Source organism: Fundulus heteroclitus, chromosome 24 (genome assembly GCF_011125445.2).
Source record: "Fundulus heteroclitus isolate FHET01 chromosome 24, MU-UCD_Fhet_4.1, whole genome shotgun sequence".
NCBI classification, from domain to species: domain Eukaryota; kingdom Metazoa; phylum Chordata; class Actinopteri; order Cyprinodontiformes; family Fundulidae; genus Fundulus; species Fundulus heteroclitus.
Genome location: NC_046384.1, coordinates 25119077 through 25139787, shown reverse-complemented (window position 1 = coordinate 25139787; position 20711 = coordinate 25119077). Strand labels below are relative to the sequence as shown.

Here is a 20711-nt window from a genome sequence, read left to right as displayed (position 1 = left end):
ATCTATCTATCTATCTATCTACAAACAGATTCCAGATTGATAACCCCCGACCCCCTCCCCCTCCCCAAAAAAATAAAAGAATAAAAAAAAAAACATCAGCATAGCCGAGCGATCTAGTTTTGACAGAGGATTCCTTCCTTTCACTCTTTTCTTTTTGGTTGTGCAGCCCCTGGAAGATTGGCGCTCTGGGTGAAGAGCCATATCCCCTATATTGAAAGCTGCCAGTGCTTATATTACAGTTAAATGAACTCCAAACATATGCACCACAACATGGTTAAACCACGGCTTCTTCACCTCTGAGTTGCTCTTCCAAATCTAAATATCCATCCATAAATAGCTCACCTATGGAGCCCTCATTCAGTTGGAGTGAATCGCCAATCGCGTTCAGGATATCCATCAAGTCTTGCCTCTAGATGCTCCGTGGTCGCTCTAATAGTCAGCCGCCCACTCACCAAAAAAGGCCAAGCAAGGGGAGTTGATTGACAAATTTACTCACGCCCCTTCATTTAGCAAAGCCCCTCCCTCTTCACTGACTCCCTATCAGAGGCTGTTTTGGCAACACGGATACGCGTGGAGCGTCCATCCACTCCCAGTCTCTTTTACGCACCGATTATGCGCACAGGTACCGGGACTCTAATTGTTCCGCGTTCAGCCGCTGCACTGCGCTTTTAATCTCCTCCATACGGACTAATATGAAAGAAGTGGATGTAGAAGTCTGATAGAGCTCAGACAGGAGGCAGGCGCATTTCTTGTGGATCATTTTGCTGCTTATTCCTTTTTTTTCCCTCCCCTCCTTCTCTCTTGCTCTCTGCCGGAGCGTAAGCATGGATGTCTTGGCGAACCACGGCATCTTTCAGGAACTTCAGCTCGTTCACGACACCGGCTACTTCTCAGCCATGCCGTCGCTGGAGGAGAACTGGCAGCAGGTACGTGGCGACCTCCGCGCATCCCTCAGACCAATGCGCTCGGGATGCAGGCGCTAACTTTATTTTTTCCCCAACAGGAAAACTAAATATTTCCATCGCTCTTTTATGCACTAGTAAAGCTGTCAAACGCTTTACTGGATAATGAAGATCTAGATGTCATAATGCAGACTGAATTGGTCGTGAATAATATATGCATCCTTTAGATTACCCAGTTGTTACCCCACCCCCCTTTCATAGATTGAAGTCCCTTCTCTTATTCATAATGAATATCGTTACATGTCTGGCTTTTTTGTGTCATCTTTAATGGGAAGAAGAAAGGATTCCTATGCTGTTGGCTCATTCCAACCTTTATCCATCTTTGTGCATGGAAGTTCCGTGTCGAGAAGTGGAAAGCACATGGAGCCGGTTTATAAAACAGCAGCAGTTTCAGCAATATATATATATATATATATATATATATATATATATATATATATATATATATATATATATGGTGTTTTACCTTTTAAAATAAATAAAAAGATAATTTAAGACAGAAGAGTCATATATTATATCTTTCTGCAGATTTCCATGTATTTAGTCAAAAGTTTTCGATGAATTTAGAACATAGTCTGTCAATTAAAATTATAGGTGAGGATTTCCCTCACTTGTCATCCTACTTTCATTTCGTGTTATTTTGAAGTCCATGAAGAAGCCACCTGGATGCAGAGCCAGCCAGAGAAACAAGTGATATAAGCAGCTTCTACTGTGCTGCTTAGCTCCGAGTGTAGAGTCCTAGAATTTGCACAAACATTTTAACATGTTTAAATGCAAACTTTTCCCCAAGGAATATAAACCAAATATAGTTATTTATTACACTCTTTGTTTATCTGAACCACTAAATAATGGTTATGCTAAAAGTATTTAGCACAGAGCCGGCATTAGTGAGCAGTGAGAGTAGATGCAAATATGTCAGTGGGGATCTAAGATAATCTTTGCATAAATATTGCAAATAAAGATGCTAAATGAGTATCCTGTATTTTCCCACCCCTACTTTTATCTTTCTTTGTAATTTTTTAACTACGTGCTGTCCAGGGCCTCCACACCAGCAGGGGGTGCCACAGCACTAGAATTGTTAGAAAAGTAAGATTTACAAATTAATGTTTTGTAGCACAAACACTTTCAATACCTCTTACTATCAGGATCCAGGTAAATTATTTTAAACCTTTAATTAGATTTTAGTCTCGAGTTCTAAATCCTTAGAATTTATTACAAAAAACCTGTTAAGTGCAAACTTCTCCCCAAGTGCTGTTAATAGACAAAACACTTCGTAGCACAATTCGGTCTCTGCTGATTTTTACCTGTAAATAGTTATATTAGATTTTATATTGCAGAAAAGTTTAAACTAGGACCATATTGTAGAGATGTCTGACTTGTGATGGACAGAAGTACTTGCAAGACACACAAGTGAAAATTTCTCTGGGTCCCCGTGCAACCTCGGGCTGACTTTGCCTGTATCGCCGCTGGAGACTCTGCTTTCTACGGTGCACATGACTGGCCAGGCAAATAATGCAAAACACAGAGGGAGAGAAGCAGGGAAAATCAATGCATGGAAATATGATGCTGTTATTGTTCTTGTAAGAGTAGCTTCACTTTTTTTCCCTTCCCACTTCCCTGCTCCATGCTGGAGCAAGCAGGATGGAGGAGGGGAGAAACCAGTGCGTGACCGCAGATCTCCTCTTCGTGGCCGAGCAGCCTAATTGGCATCCTACTGTTCGCCACCGACGCATCTTTTCATAACAAGTCTCAAACTCCCCGCCTTCGCTGTCAGTGCCTTTTTTTAATCGCACCGTGTACCATATGCAGCACTGTTTCTCACCCCACAGCCTGCATCTCAAAATCAATACCTGATGCAAATGGAAGAGGGAGACAGCTGCGTGTGTAGGCTGGGAAAGCTCTTATCTGTGAGGAGTGAAAATGTCAGTTTTTCCTTTGACGGGGAAAATTGTTTTGCAGCACATTCACTCCAACTTAATGTCCGTTTTGGAGGAAAAAAAAGGAAGTACTTTCTGGTTAAAAAATACTTTCAGTCAAAGCCTTCGCTTTCTTTTTAACAAATCTGCTCTCATTCAGCTGTTTGTATCCTTCTTCTGCTTTCATTTTGAATGACTAAACTGACTTTTTCAACTGTAGCTGACCATGATCTGATTCTGGATTTTCACACATCTCTTTAACATGATCTCAACAACATATGCAAAGCACCCCGTTTGAAATGTAAAAGCTTTTGTTGTTATTTTACCTCTTAATTGTATGACATATATATATATATATTTTTTATAAGATTGAAAAACATATGTAAACCAAGTGGACACAAATATCTCCTCATACCAAACTGTCTGTTTCTTTAGCCAAATGTTCTTCAACGAGGACATACACCATAACCCCAAAGACTGTAAATAGTTATATTTCTTTTGCTTTCTTTTAAACAATCCTGACTTCAAATTGTACATGAAGCCTCTCTTTGTGGAGTTTGCATGTTTTTTCTATGCCTGTGTGAGTTTTCTGCAGGTACTGCCATCCAAAAATATGCAAGTTAGGTAAATAGGCCACTGAAAAAGGGCCGAATGTTTGTGTGGCTTGTGTCTGTTGCCTTGTGAGAGACTGTGACATGCCTCTTGCACAATGACTGCTGGGGAGGTGAGCTCCAGCCCTGCAAAGACTAAGCATGTATACTAAGTGGATGGATGTACCACTCCCATGATGATACTCTCTCTTCAGGGGATGGGAACATCCCTATTTCTTACAGGTACCATATTTAAAGCATGGTAATGTAGCATTCATGACATTAACTCAGAATGAACTGTTGTATTTAAAATAGAAAAAAACTGGGTGGCAAAGTTGGTAGCAGAAAGTCTGAGTTCCAAACCCATTGTGTTGTATAGTGCTTGTTCGAGCATTCCAAACAATTGCGTGTTGATTGGCTCCTTAAAATGAATCTGAAATGTGTATGTGTGTGGATCGCTGTCTGTTTTTAAATGATTAAGATGAGGAATTTTTGACTCTATAGATACAGCTTTAAATTGAAGCTGATCTAGGTCTGTAATTCACGGCTGTCTACAGATAATGCTTCAGACTATTTCAGGCACTTTGCACATCTCATTTATGGGTATTTTTTCATTTATCACTTTACTATATACTTCAATTAAGAGTTGAACTAACTCACAAAACTGGAGAAAGTGTTATTAGTAAGCATTTTTGTTGGATTAAGCTCACACCTTAAGCCAAACCCAAATTATTAATTCCATTCTCTGGAAACAGCAAGGATAATTTTTGTGTGTGTTTTAGGTAAAAAGTTTAAAAGCATACAAAGTTTGCCATAAAAATAATAGCCATAACCTAATCAAGTACTTTAGTTGGTTAAAACCTGATCTAATTTGTTTGAGTTAAATGGAAACAAAAGGAAAGTGGCTACGAACTACATTTAGACAATGTAATCCCTTACACAAACCCTCCAATCTCTGTAACATTAGTCTTGAAGGACATCTTTGTTTTCAGGTTTCACTGTACGCTCCAAGTGTAAAGCCACCTGCTGTGACCAAAACAGCACTGTTTAACACCCCAAGATGAAAACAAGTTGATTAACAATGTTGGATAAAAAAAAAAAAAAAACACTGTTCCCAGTTAGAGGCATTTTCTAAAAGGGCTTAAAACCTCAGTGTCCTGCTGGGAATCACTGAAGTAAATATCTCAGAAGTTTTTTTTTTTTTTTTTTTTTTTTTTGGAAAACAACCCCTCCTTTGGATAAAAAGATCACACTGCTTCCTTGTGAGCGCGGGGATTATGACTGGCCCCACACTATGAAATCCCCTCTCCCCGTGCAGGGCAGAGATGTTCTTGGCAAAGCACTCATTGTGTCTCATTGTAGCCGGATGCGGATCGCACAACACAAGCCTTGCTCAATGCAGGAATTATGAGTCGTGGCTTGCCTTAAAAGCTTTGTCTCCTGCAGTGGACCCATGGCTTTAGCCGTCTCTTCTGTATTCCGGGCACAATTTAGAATTTGATGCTTTTACAGCTTCTGATGGCGAGATAGGAGGCCGTTGTAGCCAGCCCCTAAATAGGTCCCCGAGACACGATGGCAGGAATGATCACTGTGTCCCCTGTTGTTGTCTGTGAGGCATGATTCAGCCGGTTATAGGGGGATGGGGAGCAGAAAAGGGAATAAAGTGTTTTGGAGGTCTGCAGATGGTACATTTGAGGCTGCTATTTGTTCCAGTATTGAAGTTAATAGGGCCAAACTGAACTGTGCTGTCTGGCGTCCAAATCCTTGTGCAGTTGGTTGTTCAGATTTGGTTTGGAACAAACAGCAGGGCTGAGCGGGATTTGGAACGAGCAGAGCTGGTCAAAAACTTCCTCATTATTCGAGGAACCCAGTTTCCCTGACAGCCAAGAGAGAGCGTGTGTTGCTTTGCGTCTTCGGAAATGGTTTGTTATCTTGACTGCAATTTCCAGAGAACGGACATTTGCTCAGATAGTCAGAAGTCTGATTTATCCTCACCATTCAAAAGTTGAATTGAAAATTATACTCAGACATACATCCAAGAAGAAGAACTGTAGATTTACACAACTTGAATAAATCCTTTTGGAGCCTTTTATAAACAACTGCACATCTCAATAGCATCAGCTCAAATTACTGAAAGTTATAATAATGTGTCCACATGTAGCCAGGGTCTGGAAGACGTAAACTACCCCTCAGGTGAAAAAGAATTTGGTGAGAATTTTCAGAAATAATCCAGAAACCACTAAGGCTCAGGCCATCTAGGAACTGGAAAATGCTGGTACATCAACTTTTCTATCCATATTAGAGTGAACATTCTGTAGCATTGGTCAAATGCCTTGTAGAGGAATTTTTCATATTCAGACTAGGATTGAGCTATTTGCCCAATGGCTGGACGATAATTCAAAAACAATATATATATACATATATCGATTGATAGACGTGTGGCGCGATAGAAAAAAAAGGGTCGATAAAAGTTTGATAGAGAGACAGTTTTCCTTCCTTCCTTTCAGCCTATCATATTAGTTGATGCTACAGTCACTACTTCCTCTCGTCCAATCGTAATGGCGGACCCAGGCACGCCGTCACAAAGCTCCGCCCTCTCAAACCACAACACAGAGCACGTGAATGTGTCGGAGCAAGAAGAGGCGGAGGAAATTGTCCCAAAACGGGGTTTTACTAGTTCGCCAGTCTGACAGAAATAAACCACAGTGATTTGTAAAATTTGCAAGGAACCGGTAAAAACAAAGTCTGGTAACGCAACCCACCAGTATTCATCTGCCAGTCACACCCGCAGCAGCGCGACCTGTGTCAGCCCCGCGTGACTCCGCGTCATCTTTTGAGGAATCTTCTGGAAGTTCTTCCAAAACGAAGTAGGTACAGCAGCTAAACTGGGCTCCCTTCTTTGTGATAAATATGACAAAGCGTCCAAGCGGCATAAGGACATCACGCATGCAGTAACATGCTTCATAGTGATGGGTATGCTGCTGTTGTCTGCAGTTGAAAAACCTGGCTTCAAACAACTACTCGCCATTCTTGATCCGCGATATAAAGTTTCGGGACGCAAGTTTTTCTCTAACAGCGCTCCCTAAATTGTGCAACGAGTGCAGGGAATCAGTGCAAAATGAGCTGCAATCTGTGTTTTCTCACGCCACAACCTCGGACCTCAGCCCTGCATCAGCCTCTCAATTAGACAGAGAATGAAACCTGAGGAGTAACTAGTGTACTATTCCCACCTAAATAGGCTATTCTATTTAATTATTTTTTATGTTTATTTTGGTCATTTTACTGGTCACTTTATTTTATTCTTTGTCAGTATTTAATAACATCACCCAGGTCTCTTAAGTTGAGTTATTTTTCTTTAAAAAATCAGTTATGGGTAAAAATGTTGGTTAAATACAGATTTTATTGAGATTTAGTGTTTATGTGCTCTTCATTAAAAGTAAGTCCGTCCGTCCGTCCGTCCGTCCGTTGTCTTCCGCTTATCCGGGGTCGGGTCGCGGGGGTAGCAGCTTCAGTAGGGAGGCCCAGACGTCCCTCTCCCCAGCCACTTGGGCCAGCTCCTCAGGAGGAACCCCAAGGCGTTCCCAGGCCAGCCGGGAGACATAGTCCCTCCAGCGTGTCCTGGGTCTTCCCCTGGGCCTCCTCCGGGTGGGACGTGCCCGGAACACCTCACCAGGGAGGCGTCAAGGAGGCATCCTGACCAGATGCCCGAGCCACCTCAACTGGCTCCTCTCGACGTAGAGGAGCAGCGGCTCTACTCTGAGTCCTCCCCGGATGACTGAGCTCCTCACCCTATCTCTAAGGGAGAGCCCAGACACACTACGGAGAAAACTCATTTCAGCCGCTTGTATCCGGGATCTCGTTCTCTCGGTCACGACCCAAAGCTCGTGACCATAGATGAGGGTAGGAACGTAGATCGACCGGTAAATCGAGAGCTTCGCCTTTTGGCTCAGCTCTCTCTTCACCACAACGGATCGGTACAGCGCCCGCTTCACAGCAGACGCTGCACCAATCCGCCTGTCGATCTCCCGCTCCATCTTCCCCTCATTCGTGAACAAGACCCCAAGATACTTAAACTCCTCCACTAGGGGCAGGACATCCTCCCCAACCCGGAGAAGGCACTCTACCCTTTTCCGGTTCAAGACCATGGTCTCGGATTTGGAGGCACTGATTTTCATCCCGGCCGCTTTGCACTCGGCTGCGAACCGCTCCAGTGAGAGCTGTAGATCACGCCCTGATGAAGCCAATAGGACCACGTCATCCGCGAATAGCAGAGACGCAATCCTAAGGCCACCAAAGCGGATCCCCTCAACACCTTGGCTGCGCCTAGAAATTCTGTCCATAAAAGTTATGAACAGAATCGGTGACAAAGGGCAGCCTTGGCGGAGTCCAACTCTCACCGGAAACGAGTCCGACTTACTGCCGGCAATGCGGACCAGACTCTGACACCGGTTGTACAGAGACCTGACAGCCCTTATTAAAGGGTCCGGTACTCCATACTCCCGGAGTACCCCCCACAGGATCCCCCGGGGGACACGGTCGAATGCCTTCTCCAGATCCACAAAGCACATGTAGACTGGTTGGGCAAACTCCCATGCCCCCTCCGGAATCCTGCTGAGGGTATAGAGCTGGTTCAGTGTTCCACGGCCAGGACGAAAACCACACTGCTCTTCCTGAATCCGAGATTCGACTATCCGACGGACCCTCCTTTCCAGAACCCCTGAATAGACCTTACCAGGAAGGCTTAAGAGTGTGAATCCCATGTAGTAGGAACACACCCTCCGGTCCCCCTTTTTAAATAGGGGGACCACCACCCCAGTCTGCCAATCCAGGGGAACTGCCCCCGATGTCCACGCAATGTTGCAGAGCCGCGTTAACCAACACAGCCCCACAACATCCAGAGCCTTAAGGTACTCAGGGCGAATCTCATCCACCCCCGGAGCCTTGCCACCGAGGAGCTTTTTAACAACCTCGGCAACCTCAGCACCAGAGATGGGAGAACCCGACCCAGAGTCCTCAGGCTCTGCTTCCTCAATGGAAGACGTGTTGGTGGGATTAAGGAGGTCTTCGAAGTATTCCGCCCACCGACTCACGACGTCCCGAGTCGAGGTCAGCAGCACACCACCCCCACTGTAAACAGTGTTGGTACTGCACTGCTTCCCCCTCCTGAGACGCCGGATGGTGGACCAGAATCGCTTCGAAGCCGTACGGAAGTCTTTCTCCATGGCCTCTCCGAACTCTTCCCACGCCCGAGTTTTTGCCTCGGCGACCAGCCGAGCCGCCTGCCGCTTCGACTGCCGGTACACATCAGCTGCTTCCGGAGTCCCACAGGCCAAAAAAGCCCGATAGGACTCCTTCTTCAGCTTGACGGCTTCCCTCACCGCTGGTGTCCACCAGCGGGTTCGAGGGTTGCCGCCACGACATGCACCGACAACCTTGCGGCCACAGCTCCGACTAGCCGCCTCAGCAATAGAGGCGTGGAACATGGTCCATTCAGACTCAATGTCCCCCGCCTCCCTCGGGACGTGTTTAAAGTTCTCCCGGAGGTGGGAGTTAAAGCTCCGCCTCACAGGGGACTCCGCCAGACGTTCCCAGCAAACCCTCACAGTGCGTTTGGGCCTGCCCGGTCGGACCGGCTTCCTCCCCCGCCATCGGAGCCAACTCACCACCAGGTAGTGGTCGGTGGAGAGCTCCGCCCCTCTCTTCACCCGAGTGTCCAAGACATGCGGCCGCAGGTCAGATGAAACGACAACAAAGTCGATCATTGAACTGCGACCTAGGGTGTCCTGGTGCCAAGAGCACATATGGACACCCTTATGCTTGAACATGGTGTTTGTGATGGACAATCCATGACGAGCACAGAAGTCCAACAACAAAACACCACTCGAGTTCAGATCAGGTGGGCCATTCCTCCCAACCACGCCCCTCCAGGTCCCACTGTCATTGCCCACGTGAGCGTTGAAGTCCCCCAGCAAAACGAGGGAGTCCCCAGGAGGGGCACTCTCCAGTACCCCTTCCAAGGACTCCAAAAAGGGTGGGTAATCTGAACTGCTGTTTGGCGCATAAGCACAAACAACAGTCAGAACCCGTCCCCCCACACGTATGTGGAGGGAAGCCACCCTCTCGTTCACCGGGGAAAACCCCAACGTGCAGGCACCGAGATGGGGGGCAACAAGTATGCCAACCCCAGCTCGGCGCCTCTCACCATGGGCAACTCCAGAGTGGAAGAATGTCCAGCCCCTCTCAAGGAGACTGGTTCCGGAGCCAGAGCGGTGCGTCGAGGTGAGTCCGACTATCTCTAGTCGGAACCTCTCAACCTCGCGCACAAGCTCAGGCTCCTTCCCCACCAGAGAGGTGACATTCCACGTCCCAAGAGCCAGCTTCTGCAGCCGAGGATCGGAACGCCAAGGTCCCCGCCCTCCACTGCTACCCGTTACACATTGCACCCGACCCCTTTGGCCCCTCCAACAGGTGGTGAGCCCATCGGAAGGGGGCCCGGCCACCAGACGCTCGCCAACGTGCCCCACCTCCAGGCCTGGCTCCAGAGTGGGGCCCCGGTGACCCGCGTCCGGGCGAGGGAACACGAGGTCCAATAATTGTATTAATCATAAGGGGCATTTTGGGCTGCACTTTGTCTGGTCCCTCACCTAGGACCTGTCTGCCTTGGGTGACCCTACTAGGGGCTTAAAGCCCCTGACAGCATAGCTCCTAGGATCATTGGGACACTCAAACCCCTCCACCACGGTAAGGTGGCAGCCCAGGGAGGGGTAAAAGTAAGTCATTTAGCAATATCATAAGAGTCAGGTTTTAATTTTTTTTGACAATTATCGATATCGATCAATATAATTTTTTTTTTTTTACCGATAAGTTTTTTTTCTATATCGTACAGCCCTAATTTGGCCACAATTACAAGATGTATATTTGAGTTAGTCTGGAGATTCCTTCACTGGTATGGTAATCGTAGCACCATGCTGTGGGGCTTCTTTGCTACTACTAGTTCTGCATTGCCTAAAGTGGATGGAAAAATTAAACATGGTCATTTTTTTAGCAAAATATCCAGGCATGAAAGCTCAGAATCAATTTAATTCTGTGCACAATTTTAGTTGATGTTCATAACACTTAACGAGTAATAACTTACAAGCATGGTGGTGGCAGCATTATGCTGTGACTTTGTTTTACTGCAAGTGGTACTTGTGCATTGAGCAACTTTGGCTTTGCCTCAAATCAACCAACAGACAAAATCCAGACAGAACTGAAAGTTAAACGTTATCAAAGTTGGTTCCAGAATATCAGATACCAAATGTTATTGAGTCCATATTTGTATATTTGAGTTTGTGTGAACGAAAGAACATCCACAGTAAATTCAAACATGAGCACCAAGGTCTTTTTTTTTTTAATACAAATCATTGCGGTGATAAATCAGTAAAAACACAAAATGAATGCCATTCTTACCCATAATCAATGTATGTACATATTTCAATACAATGCTGCATATAATACATTTACAGTGGACATTGTAGGCTTGTCAGTCTCACCTAGTCCCAGCACTTGACCCTGATGGAGGAGAAGTAACTGAACACCAACCTTAGTGGTCTGTCATTGACCTTTGGGCAAAGCCCATACTCTCCAATATATATATCTTCCTTCAGGGCTTCAGCACACACATGTAAACAGAGTTCCTGATGCTTACCCAAGCGAAATGTCTGTATGAGGCTGCTTGCATTATGGGCTTTGTAATGTACATGGCTTTTGGAGTTTCTAAATGTGGAAAGAGCAGCAGGGCAACCTCCAAATGCGAGTGCTGTGCACAGATGCATCCACTCACATCCATTCTATGTTGGTGACTCAATAACATGCAGCTCTCCCAAGTGGCAGTGTCAGCTCAGTCTGGGGGGGTTGGTGGAAGTTGCAGAGCATGCACATTCTCCCCATTGCCGGGTTTTGCATTTCACAGTCCGGTGGGCTGCTTAAATCCCCCCTTTCCACCCTGCACCACCCTTGGGAGTTAAGGGTAGAAGCAGATAGACATTCAGAGAACAAGTGTGTAGGAAGGACTGGAGCTTCCTGATGAGCAGGAAGAAGAAACAAGGGATGCAGATAGATGGAGTCATTTAGCATTTTGACAGAGGCCTCCAAGGCAAACGTTGCTCCACGTTCAGCTATTAAAGCTGTGGTCAGCACCAGTGAGGTGCATCAGCATTAAGGACCCTCTGTTGGAGCCTCAGGAGAGATCACGAGGATTAAGCGACAATACTGGAACTGTGACGATCCATATGCATCTATATTATGCATCCTTGTGCATGTCTGAGTCTCTATGTCTCAACATGTTATGTAATCCTCTGTAGGCCACAGCTGCTTTCTCACACAGCCAACTGGGCACTGCCACCATGTCTTCCTCCATTTCTTCCTCCATTTCTTGTTTCTCCTTTCCTTCCATCTCCGAACCTTTCCTTTCTATAGAATTGGTACAATAGGGATTTTTCAGACGACAGCAAACAGGCTTGAATCAGAGGCAACCGGACTTTCGCTCAGTTTTTCTGAAACCGTTTCAGCACCTGTCCAGGAGTCATGTCAATTCTGCTGGCTCGCACTTGAGCAACCTGTAGTTGGTGCGCTGCTGTTTTTAAGGACATGTATGTGCATCCTCCTAAGTGCATTCTAAGTCCGATGCAACCTGACTTAGAATCAGCAGACTTTACACTGACTAATGCTTGATGTAATTTTATGCTAATTAGAATTCCATTCTGTCTTGTAATGAAAGAAAATGCAGGACTCAACCTTGTCTGCTTTTCCGAATGGTTCCTTAATCTGCTTCTTTTTTTGGACATAATGCAAAATGTCTTCATTTGCACGATGTTCAGATGTCGAGCATGGAGAAGAACTCCTGCCGTTGAGTCAGTGGCCATCAAATGATTTCTGCTCAGTAGAATGTGTCAGACATTAACTTGCATTAACTTGCAAGTTCTGCAGTCATCTGATTCAGAAGTGTGAACCTAGGGACACACCTAAAACATTTAAGACACACACTCTGAAGGACATTATTTAGACACCCTGCACCAGAGTCACTGGCAGTGAAGAAACACCACACCATGATGTTGCAACCACCATGTTTGACTTTTGGTAGCATATTGATTGATTGGTTTGAAAGATTCACTTTGAATACTTTAAACATACTTGCAGTCAGAGTGGCTAAATTACTCGCTCTGTCTCGCCTGAACATAGAATTTTTCTGCTGAAGGTTTTTTAGCTTTTCCATGTGGGAAGTACAAATTGTGAGCTTTAAAGACTTGATTTTGGAGCAGGATTCCCTTTCTTGGTCAGTCCCACTTTTCGTAGTGGATACATTTTTTTTTCAAACTTCTTACAGTATCTTGCCCCTGAGTCTTAGTTAAATCATCCACACACAACCTGACAATTTCATTATGTTATTTTCAATTTACTGGAGACTTTCTTGTCTTATCCACAAACCATCCAGTTTGTGTATGTTGTGTAATGAGATGTGGGAGCGACCCCCTGACCCACTAACATCTATTATGCCATAAGAGTGCTTAGTGAACTCTGCCACCGCTGTCTCATCACTCAGGCAGCTCAGTGGTGATTGCCTATGATAGGTGCCGGGTACTGCTTTATGGGCGCTGATGAAAAGATGGGGAAGCACTGATGAAAAAAAGGACAGCCGGGGAAGTGTTCATTTGTCTGAAGATCCGCTGACAGAAAGGCAGCCAGCGAGGAGACTGTGCGGGGCTACGAGGCGGGGGGTGGCAGGAGAGGAGCGGTGAACAAGCACATCTTTATGTATGGCTTCCGTCTGCGAAACGCTCTGCCACCTCGGCTTTGATTAACAGCGAGGAGAGGAGCCAGTCATTTTTTTCGCCTCACTCCAGCACACATGGCTTGGCAATGACTTTCACATCATTTGAGGCGAAATCGGGAAGCTGTTACAGCACCTTACAGTGATCCGACATGCTTCGCTGCTGCCATCAGGGTTGGCAACCGGAAGGAGAAAAGAGAATAGGGAGAGAAGTCACTTGTTTTAGGCTTTGAAATAAGCAATAGTGCTCTGTTTTGGGACTTTTTTTGTTTGTTTGGTTTTTTTTCCGTAAAAGAAAATTGATGAATGGTTTGCTGGAATATTATATTAATCTATACGTTAAGTTTTTCTCTCTGAAAAAGGAGTGTTATGCAATTAACCTTTGCTTAAATCAAGACCCTTTTAAAAGGACATCCTTGTAAATAAAGAGAGGCAAAGATCACAAAACAGTTCACATGATTTGTTTTGGTTAAGTGGTTAAAAAATTGAATGTGTAAAATCATTACCTTCAAGTGTGTTGTTAGAGAACCAGCAAACGTCTTACTTTGTTTTTTATCGGCAAAGGTTCTCCATCAAGTGTTTTGTTCCGCCACAATTGTTGGTGTTTATTGGCTCCACCAAGGGTTGGCAGTCAGTGAGGTTCAGTGTCTGGGCAGACGCGCTAATTGTCTCTGTGTGCATTGTGTTGGAAGTAAACAAAGTCTTAAAATAAGATTGAAGACACATACATTGACCCAATGTCCCTGAAAATGAGAGAATCCAACTCTAAAGGCCAAACCAGTAGGTTTGTTGCTAAGGGAACCAAGGTGTATTCTCTTGTGGTGTTCTCTGAGGAAAAACAGCAACTGGTTGAAATTGGCAATGAGAGGATGAAAGTTTGATGTGGCTGGTGAAGAAATCCTCCTTGTCTGCTTTAATCAATTCAGAAATGTTTAGGGAAATTACATGTAAAATGCCAACTGTGAGTCATTCTATGCAAACATCTTTTTTAATACTATTCTTACTGTTGATCAACCAGTCTACTCACGTGTTTGGGCACCCATTGCCTTTAACAGTGACAACACATACACACTCGGTGCAGGTATTTTATAGCACTAATTGGCTCCGACATCTGAGCCATCACATCCCGTCTTCCAGCCTACCTGTTGCTAGGCAGCCTCTGTAAACTGGAAGATCATCTTTTTGTTTGTTTAGCAGTCAGCCTGCGAGGCTAATCTCATCTCAAGGGAGTCCTAACCACCCAAAAACCAGAGATCCAGTCATGTGGACCATCTCTCAGAAGACGGAGCAAGAAGAATAAGAAGAAAAAGGGAGCCTGGAGAGAGAGCCAAGGGCAATTTGTCCTCAGTAAACACTACTGCTTGTTGTTGTCGTTATTCAATGGGAGTTATCAATCACAGCCCCACACTCTTGGTACTGACAACCACAAAGACATGATGCCCTCTGAAATGGATTGACTTGATTTTTATTTTATTTTTTAAAGTCAGTGCTTTCTGAAAAGTCTAAAAGGTGCAAGTTCAGGTTCCGTTTATTTAATTATATATTGCATGAATGCATCCATGTGCTTGAGTTTCTCCTCTGCTACGTAAGCGCATTTGCAAGCAGTCATGTGTCAGCTTTGCATGCCGGCCTCAGCCCTCAGCTGTTGAGCTTCAGCATGCAAAGCCGGTTCGTGTGTTTTCACACCTGCTCCAGCTCACTGCTTCAGAGCTGTCCAACCGGTCGGTCAGTGCGGCCGGATGTTTTCATCAGTCCTACCTCGCCGTCTGCTCTTTATCTCTCTGTCTTACCTTCATATCCTGCTCACTTTTCTTTAATCTGTTTATCTTCGGCCTCTTTTATTAGATCGGGCGTTGAACTTTAGTTGAATCTTTTCTATAGTCCGGTGCACTTTCCGTAAGTCTGAACCGATTTCCTTCAATAAATTGTGATCAGCAAGGGGATGTTTTGGCAGCTTGAAACCAGGGGGGAGAATACGGATGTATCAAAATTAGATCATCTAAATTTTCAGCAGCTGGCACTAGAACTGCTGGAAGAATTAGCAGGTTGGCACATTACCCTAAAGACAGTGAAATCTCCAGCTAACTAGGTAACTTGTCCTTTAGACATTCCAAGTCCCTCCAAAGTTGCATTTTCTCTCTTAAAAGAATTAAGAGATTTAGCTTGAAGTTAGAAAAGCCCACGATTTTGCTGTATAATAAATCACTTTAATATATCTTTGTATAACAGGACTGTGTAGGTGTCAAAGCAGACAGACAAAGCAGCGTTGGAGATTCTGCACCTTGCTCTAGTCTTCGAATGGCTAGGGAAGTGCCCGTGTGTGATTTAATGAGACCTATGGGAAGAGCCATTCGTCAGCGTGACAGCACACCTCTGTTTCCCATTGTTCTGTTCTGGTACTTGAGGAGAGCAGTGTGTGTTTTAGCCTTAATGATGGGCTGGCAGGTCTTTGATTAGATGAATCTCCTGGTACTAATTAAGATTTAGTCTGCCAAAAGACATCTGTGTTTATGCCTTCAACCCATTGGAAGATGCTGAAAGTATACGTAAGTTTTCATAAGCAATTTAAGGGATACCGATTTTGATATTTTGATGTACAGTGATGCTTTGGTAGCAGCCTGTGTTGGCAGTAAATGACGGTCTTTCATTTAAGGCAATATTTACCCTAAAAAGGTGAGATTTACTTCAAAGCTGCTTTACTGTTTGCTAGTGTATTCAACCGTGCAGTACCACTAAAAAAACTCAGGTTTAATTTCAAGTTCCAATAAAGTAGCTTAATTTCCTAAACACAATGAAAATGTAAAAGTTTTCTGCCAAAATATTGACAGTTTTCCAACCTTGACCATGTTCTGGGGTGCAACTGTGGCTGAGTGAGTAGAGTAGTCGTCATGTGATCAGAAGGTGTTAGGTCCCGATTCTAGCTTCCCCCTGTCTGTGTCTAGCCATGTTTTCATCCATTTGTCATGCAAATTTAGCAAAAAATAAAATGGAGTGAATCAATCAGGCTATGCAATGGGTCAAAAGTTGACGTTATGCATGGCCGTAGTCCGTAGTATACTGCAATAAGAGGTTGCAACATGGCATGGACCACACATCTACAAAAAGGAGAGAGGCTTCCAGGAATGTGTTGCTATTGGGCAAGTTGTAATTATTATATCACGTCAGCTTGGATTGGTGATGTTATTTGCAGTCCGGAGACGTTGTGAAAGATATGCAGTTCTATGCACATTGTGGGAATATCCAGGAGGATGCCGATGGCAGAAACAGCTGATTATTTATGTGAGGTAAAAGTTTGTTACAGCAGAACTTATTCTGCCACTTTTGATTCCACCTCCTGTTTTAGACATTAACTCTTTTATGAAAACCCCCAAAATCACCACAAGCAAGTGTATTTTTTTTTTTTTGCGAAACTGAGAAAGTTATTTAGATTTTTGCTGTCGTAACATTTTTCATGTGATATTTCAAAATGCGCATTGAAGGGGGTAAATGGATACATGACTAATATCCCCCGAGGCAAGGAACTTAACCCCTGTTTGCCTACCGATTTGAACATATGCAGAATGTTTATGTGCAAAACTAAGTGTGACATTCTGGATTGCAGCTTTAAAAAGTGACACGGGGAAAAAAGGAGCTCTCCCAGCTATTATTAAACTCTGCTATCTGGTAAAATGAATGTAGGTTTTGTCATGCAGCTACAGTGCAGAAAGCAAGATGGATCGAACTCCAAATTTAATGTTATTGTATGCATTTTTCAACAGCAATGTACATAGCAGGCTCTTTTCTTCTGTTCATGTACGGCACTTTGAATTGTCTTGTTACTGAAAAGTACTATATAAATAAACTTACCTTATCTTAAATGGCCGGACATAAACACGCTGGACATGTAGCCACTGGTCCAATCAACAAAGCAAGCATGGCTGATAGAAAGTCCTTGAAAGTATGTGTTGACTTTTCAAAATGCGCTGCAGATTAAACTCGCTGATATATTTGTGATGCAAAGTGCAAGGCCAGCGGTGACAATACTTCTAATCTGAGGAAGTACTTGTTCACTGCCGCCAATTTAATGACTTTGTCACTCGATCTAGCAACATTTCAGAGCCCTCTAGTAATCTTTTTTTTTTTTTTTTTTTTTAAAGCAACAACAAATCTAGCAACTTTTATCTGTGTTATTGGCTGTGTCCCGTGAAAACACCAATTGTTCTGCAGTTATTGTTTTGAGTCAGCAGCGAGTGCTGTCATAAGCCACTTCCCCAAGTGTTGTCCAACAGACAATCAGCTGTTGCCTCATCCTGAAAGCCCCAGCAGCAGCACCCAGATTACAAAAACGATTGTTTCCTACTTGTTAATCTGTCAGCAGTTTGGATTTCTCTACACATTTTTTTTTCAATTCTAGAATGTGTGGTTTCTATGACTTTATTCTCTCCAGGAGTTGGCCTACTAACCAAAGTTCATAACCATGTTCTAAAAGACCCAATGTTGGGCATCTACTGGATTTTGAGGACATGTTATTTTCCAATGTTATATTTAGAAACGGCAAACCAAAGGGGCTGAACGTCAAACCCTGACAAACATGTTTTTGAAATCTGTTAAATGATGATAAGTTAAACTAAACCTTAGGGAATAAATGATAGAAATGTTAATAAGAAGCAGTTTGTGGACTAAAAGATTTAGCAACTCCTGCTGCGGATGTTATTTCCATCCATTTTTTAACTAAACTGATGCTTTGGCATAAATATTTCACCCAGTTTCCTGTTGGATCTTTTCAGGGAAAGTATTTGATAATCTATGCTAACTAGAATGAAGGGATCCCCTCTTTGCTGCTCATCACTGCTCTCCAGTTTACTGCCATGTGTTTTTCAGTCTATTGCCCCAGATATTATTTTATTGTAAAGTGATGCCAATTAGTAAAGCCAGCCGTCAGTGGCTCTGGTCTGGTTCCTTCTACGCTCCGACGGGGACACTTATTTGGGTCGGCTGCTATTTTCAGCCCCGGCGATGTTGCCAGGAATACTTCAGGGAGCAGCCACTGTTTTATAAGAGAGTCCATCAATAATTTCCATTGCGTATGTGTGTGTCTATGAGCAGGAAGACCGGAGACACACGGAGGTTATTGGGTTTACACGTGTGGAGAAGTAATGTCCGTGTTGTATATTTCCCAGAGCAGGTGTTGGTTACAGGGCCTTGGACAAGGATTCCAAAGTTTTGAAGATTTTTGTATTTTTTATTTAGAGAAACATGGAAATGATGTATTGTTTCTAATTTTTCTACAAAAGAAATCTCATAAATGTGGAGTGCCCTCTTTACTGTGATACCTCTTTAAAAAAACCTGTGAAACCAACATCCTTAAGTCAGATAAACCTAAAACATACAGCCAGAGCTATAATAGGATTATATAAATCAACGCGTTTTTATTTAGCTTACATGGCCTAGCTATTGTCCAGACCCAAAACCTAATTGAGAAGCTGTGGGGCAACCTAAAAACTGAGGTTCAGATCGACTCTCTCTCCAGTCTGACTGTGTTTTAGGTATTTTGCAAATAAGAACAGGCACAATTGTCTCTCTTTAAACATGCAAAGCTGGACATTCTCTATAAAATGTCTGAATTTGATCATTTAATCTGTCCTTCAAGCTGTTGCCTAGAAGTTGATCTGCTTTATCAAACCAAATATGAACCTACAGGCTAAAGTCAGTGATTTCTCATCACCCTTCTCAGTACGTCTAACCACTCTCTCTTCTCTGATGAGGGTCCGCACATTGTCGGGATGAGATTGGGGTGAAAAGTGCTGGCAGTCTGCTTCTGCTTCCCGCTTAAAAACCAGCCGCTTTGCACCGAAGAGGTTACTGGGTTCAGCCTGCCTGGCTGCCTCAACCCCGCCTCGCACAAACGACCTTAACTCACACGCACTCTTTCTCTCTATGCTATCTCTTGGAGAAGAGCCCACAGCAGAAGGGAGAGGAAACATCTTTCAATATTTTAAGCAGCTTGCCTGGGCTAATCTTCGTCGCTCAGGTCTGTTTTGAAAGTGTCCCTGTGGGATGAAGAGAGAATGACAGCACTCTTACCTCTGGTTTGGATGCACATAAAGCCGTCCGGTTGCGTAACTGAACAGGTTCCTTGCAAACTTGCAACATCCAGTCCTTTTTTGTAGCGCTGTGCCACTGACCTGCTTTCTTAACCTTAAATTTGGTGGTGCAATGACTGCCAAAGCTGGCAATCTGTGGCTCTACAGTTGCACAAGCTCAAAGCAAAGCTGACTTTTCATTCAGGCTTTTAGAAGCATGCAAATACAAAATGTTAGTGTTCTTATCACTGCGGGCGCTGCACCAGAGTTGACACTTTATGGCTTGCAGATGCAACCTGAATATCAATTCTGACTGGTCCTGTATGAGTAGGTGGTTGAGTTTTTCCCGCTTCGCTGTTCCCTTTTAACAGTCGCTTAATTTCTTACTTTTGTTTCTTCTTCCCGTTTTCAGCTGATGCTCCCATTGGCCTGAACCCATAATTGTGTGCAGTAATGAAGATTAGGCAGCCTGCTGAACACAATGGGGTCCCCACATCCGGGAGCGCAGACTTCCCAAATCCTGCCACAAGCTGCTAACCCTGGTGTAAAACCTCAGATTCTCCCGACTCCCTCTACCACACACACATGTTTTTATGGTCTGGTTCACTTAGTCAGCTGCACGATCACACAAGCATGATCCCCCCCCCCCCCCCCCCCCCCCCCAAAAAAAAAAAAAAACACCCATCCCCCGATTAGATTAGGGTGGTTTTGACAGCTGAGAGGGAACGCTGTGGCGATAAACAGCATTTCACCCAAATCCATTTAAAGAGAGACAGAGTCCCTCTCCCCAGCGAGCACAATACAGCTCCAGTCATCAGGATTACCCCCTCAGCTTCCATGACCTGCTATTCTCCTTTCTTGTTTCGATCTCATTTGTCTCTCCATCGGTCTTGGGATGCGTTTTTTCTTGTGTTGATCCTATTTCACCCTCACCTCTCCTACCCTCGAGTTAATACTGGAACAAAGACATTCTCCACACTTTGTCACAAGCTATTTAGATGGAGCAGGAGAGGTCTCTATATGCAGTGTACTTGTTGTACCCAGAGACTAAGAGCTCTTAATAACATCCGTGTCACTCTCAAGGTCAGTACATCTCAGTTTCTTGGATCTGTTTGCTTGCAACGCTGCCTTGCGTGTTCAGAGGGAACATGTGTTGCTTTGTCTGTGTGGAGGAATGGATTACCCAAATGTGACAGAAGCTGATAGGTTGAGAACCAAAATGTTTAAGGAAATGTGTGGAACAGGATTACAAATAGCCGTTCATCATACTGCTATGGACTGTATGAAATACTTAGAAAAAAGTGCTCTTCTCAGGGTTTAAAAAGTGTATAAAAGTAATGAAAGTGAGGGGTTTTCCAGGTCAAGATAGACTG

The 20711-nt window shown here is 44.2% G+C and overlaps 1 protein-coding gene across 1 annotated transcript in view; it reads left to right on the top strand.

Annotated features, from left to right (window-relative positions):
* Positions 1-539: 539 nt before the first annotated feature.
* Positions 540-20711, top strand: part of klf7a (Kruppel-like factor 7a) — a 62668-nt gene continuing 42496 nt past the window's right edge. The window contains exon 1 of the mRNA XM_012869535.3: positions 540-926. Within this exon, the coding sequence (XP_012724989.1) occupies positions 825-926 (102 nt within the window). The 5' untranslated portion in view covers positions 540-824. The remainder of the gene's footprint in view (positions 927-20711) is intronic.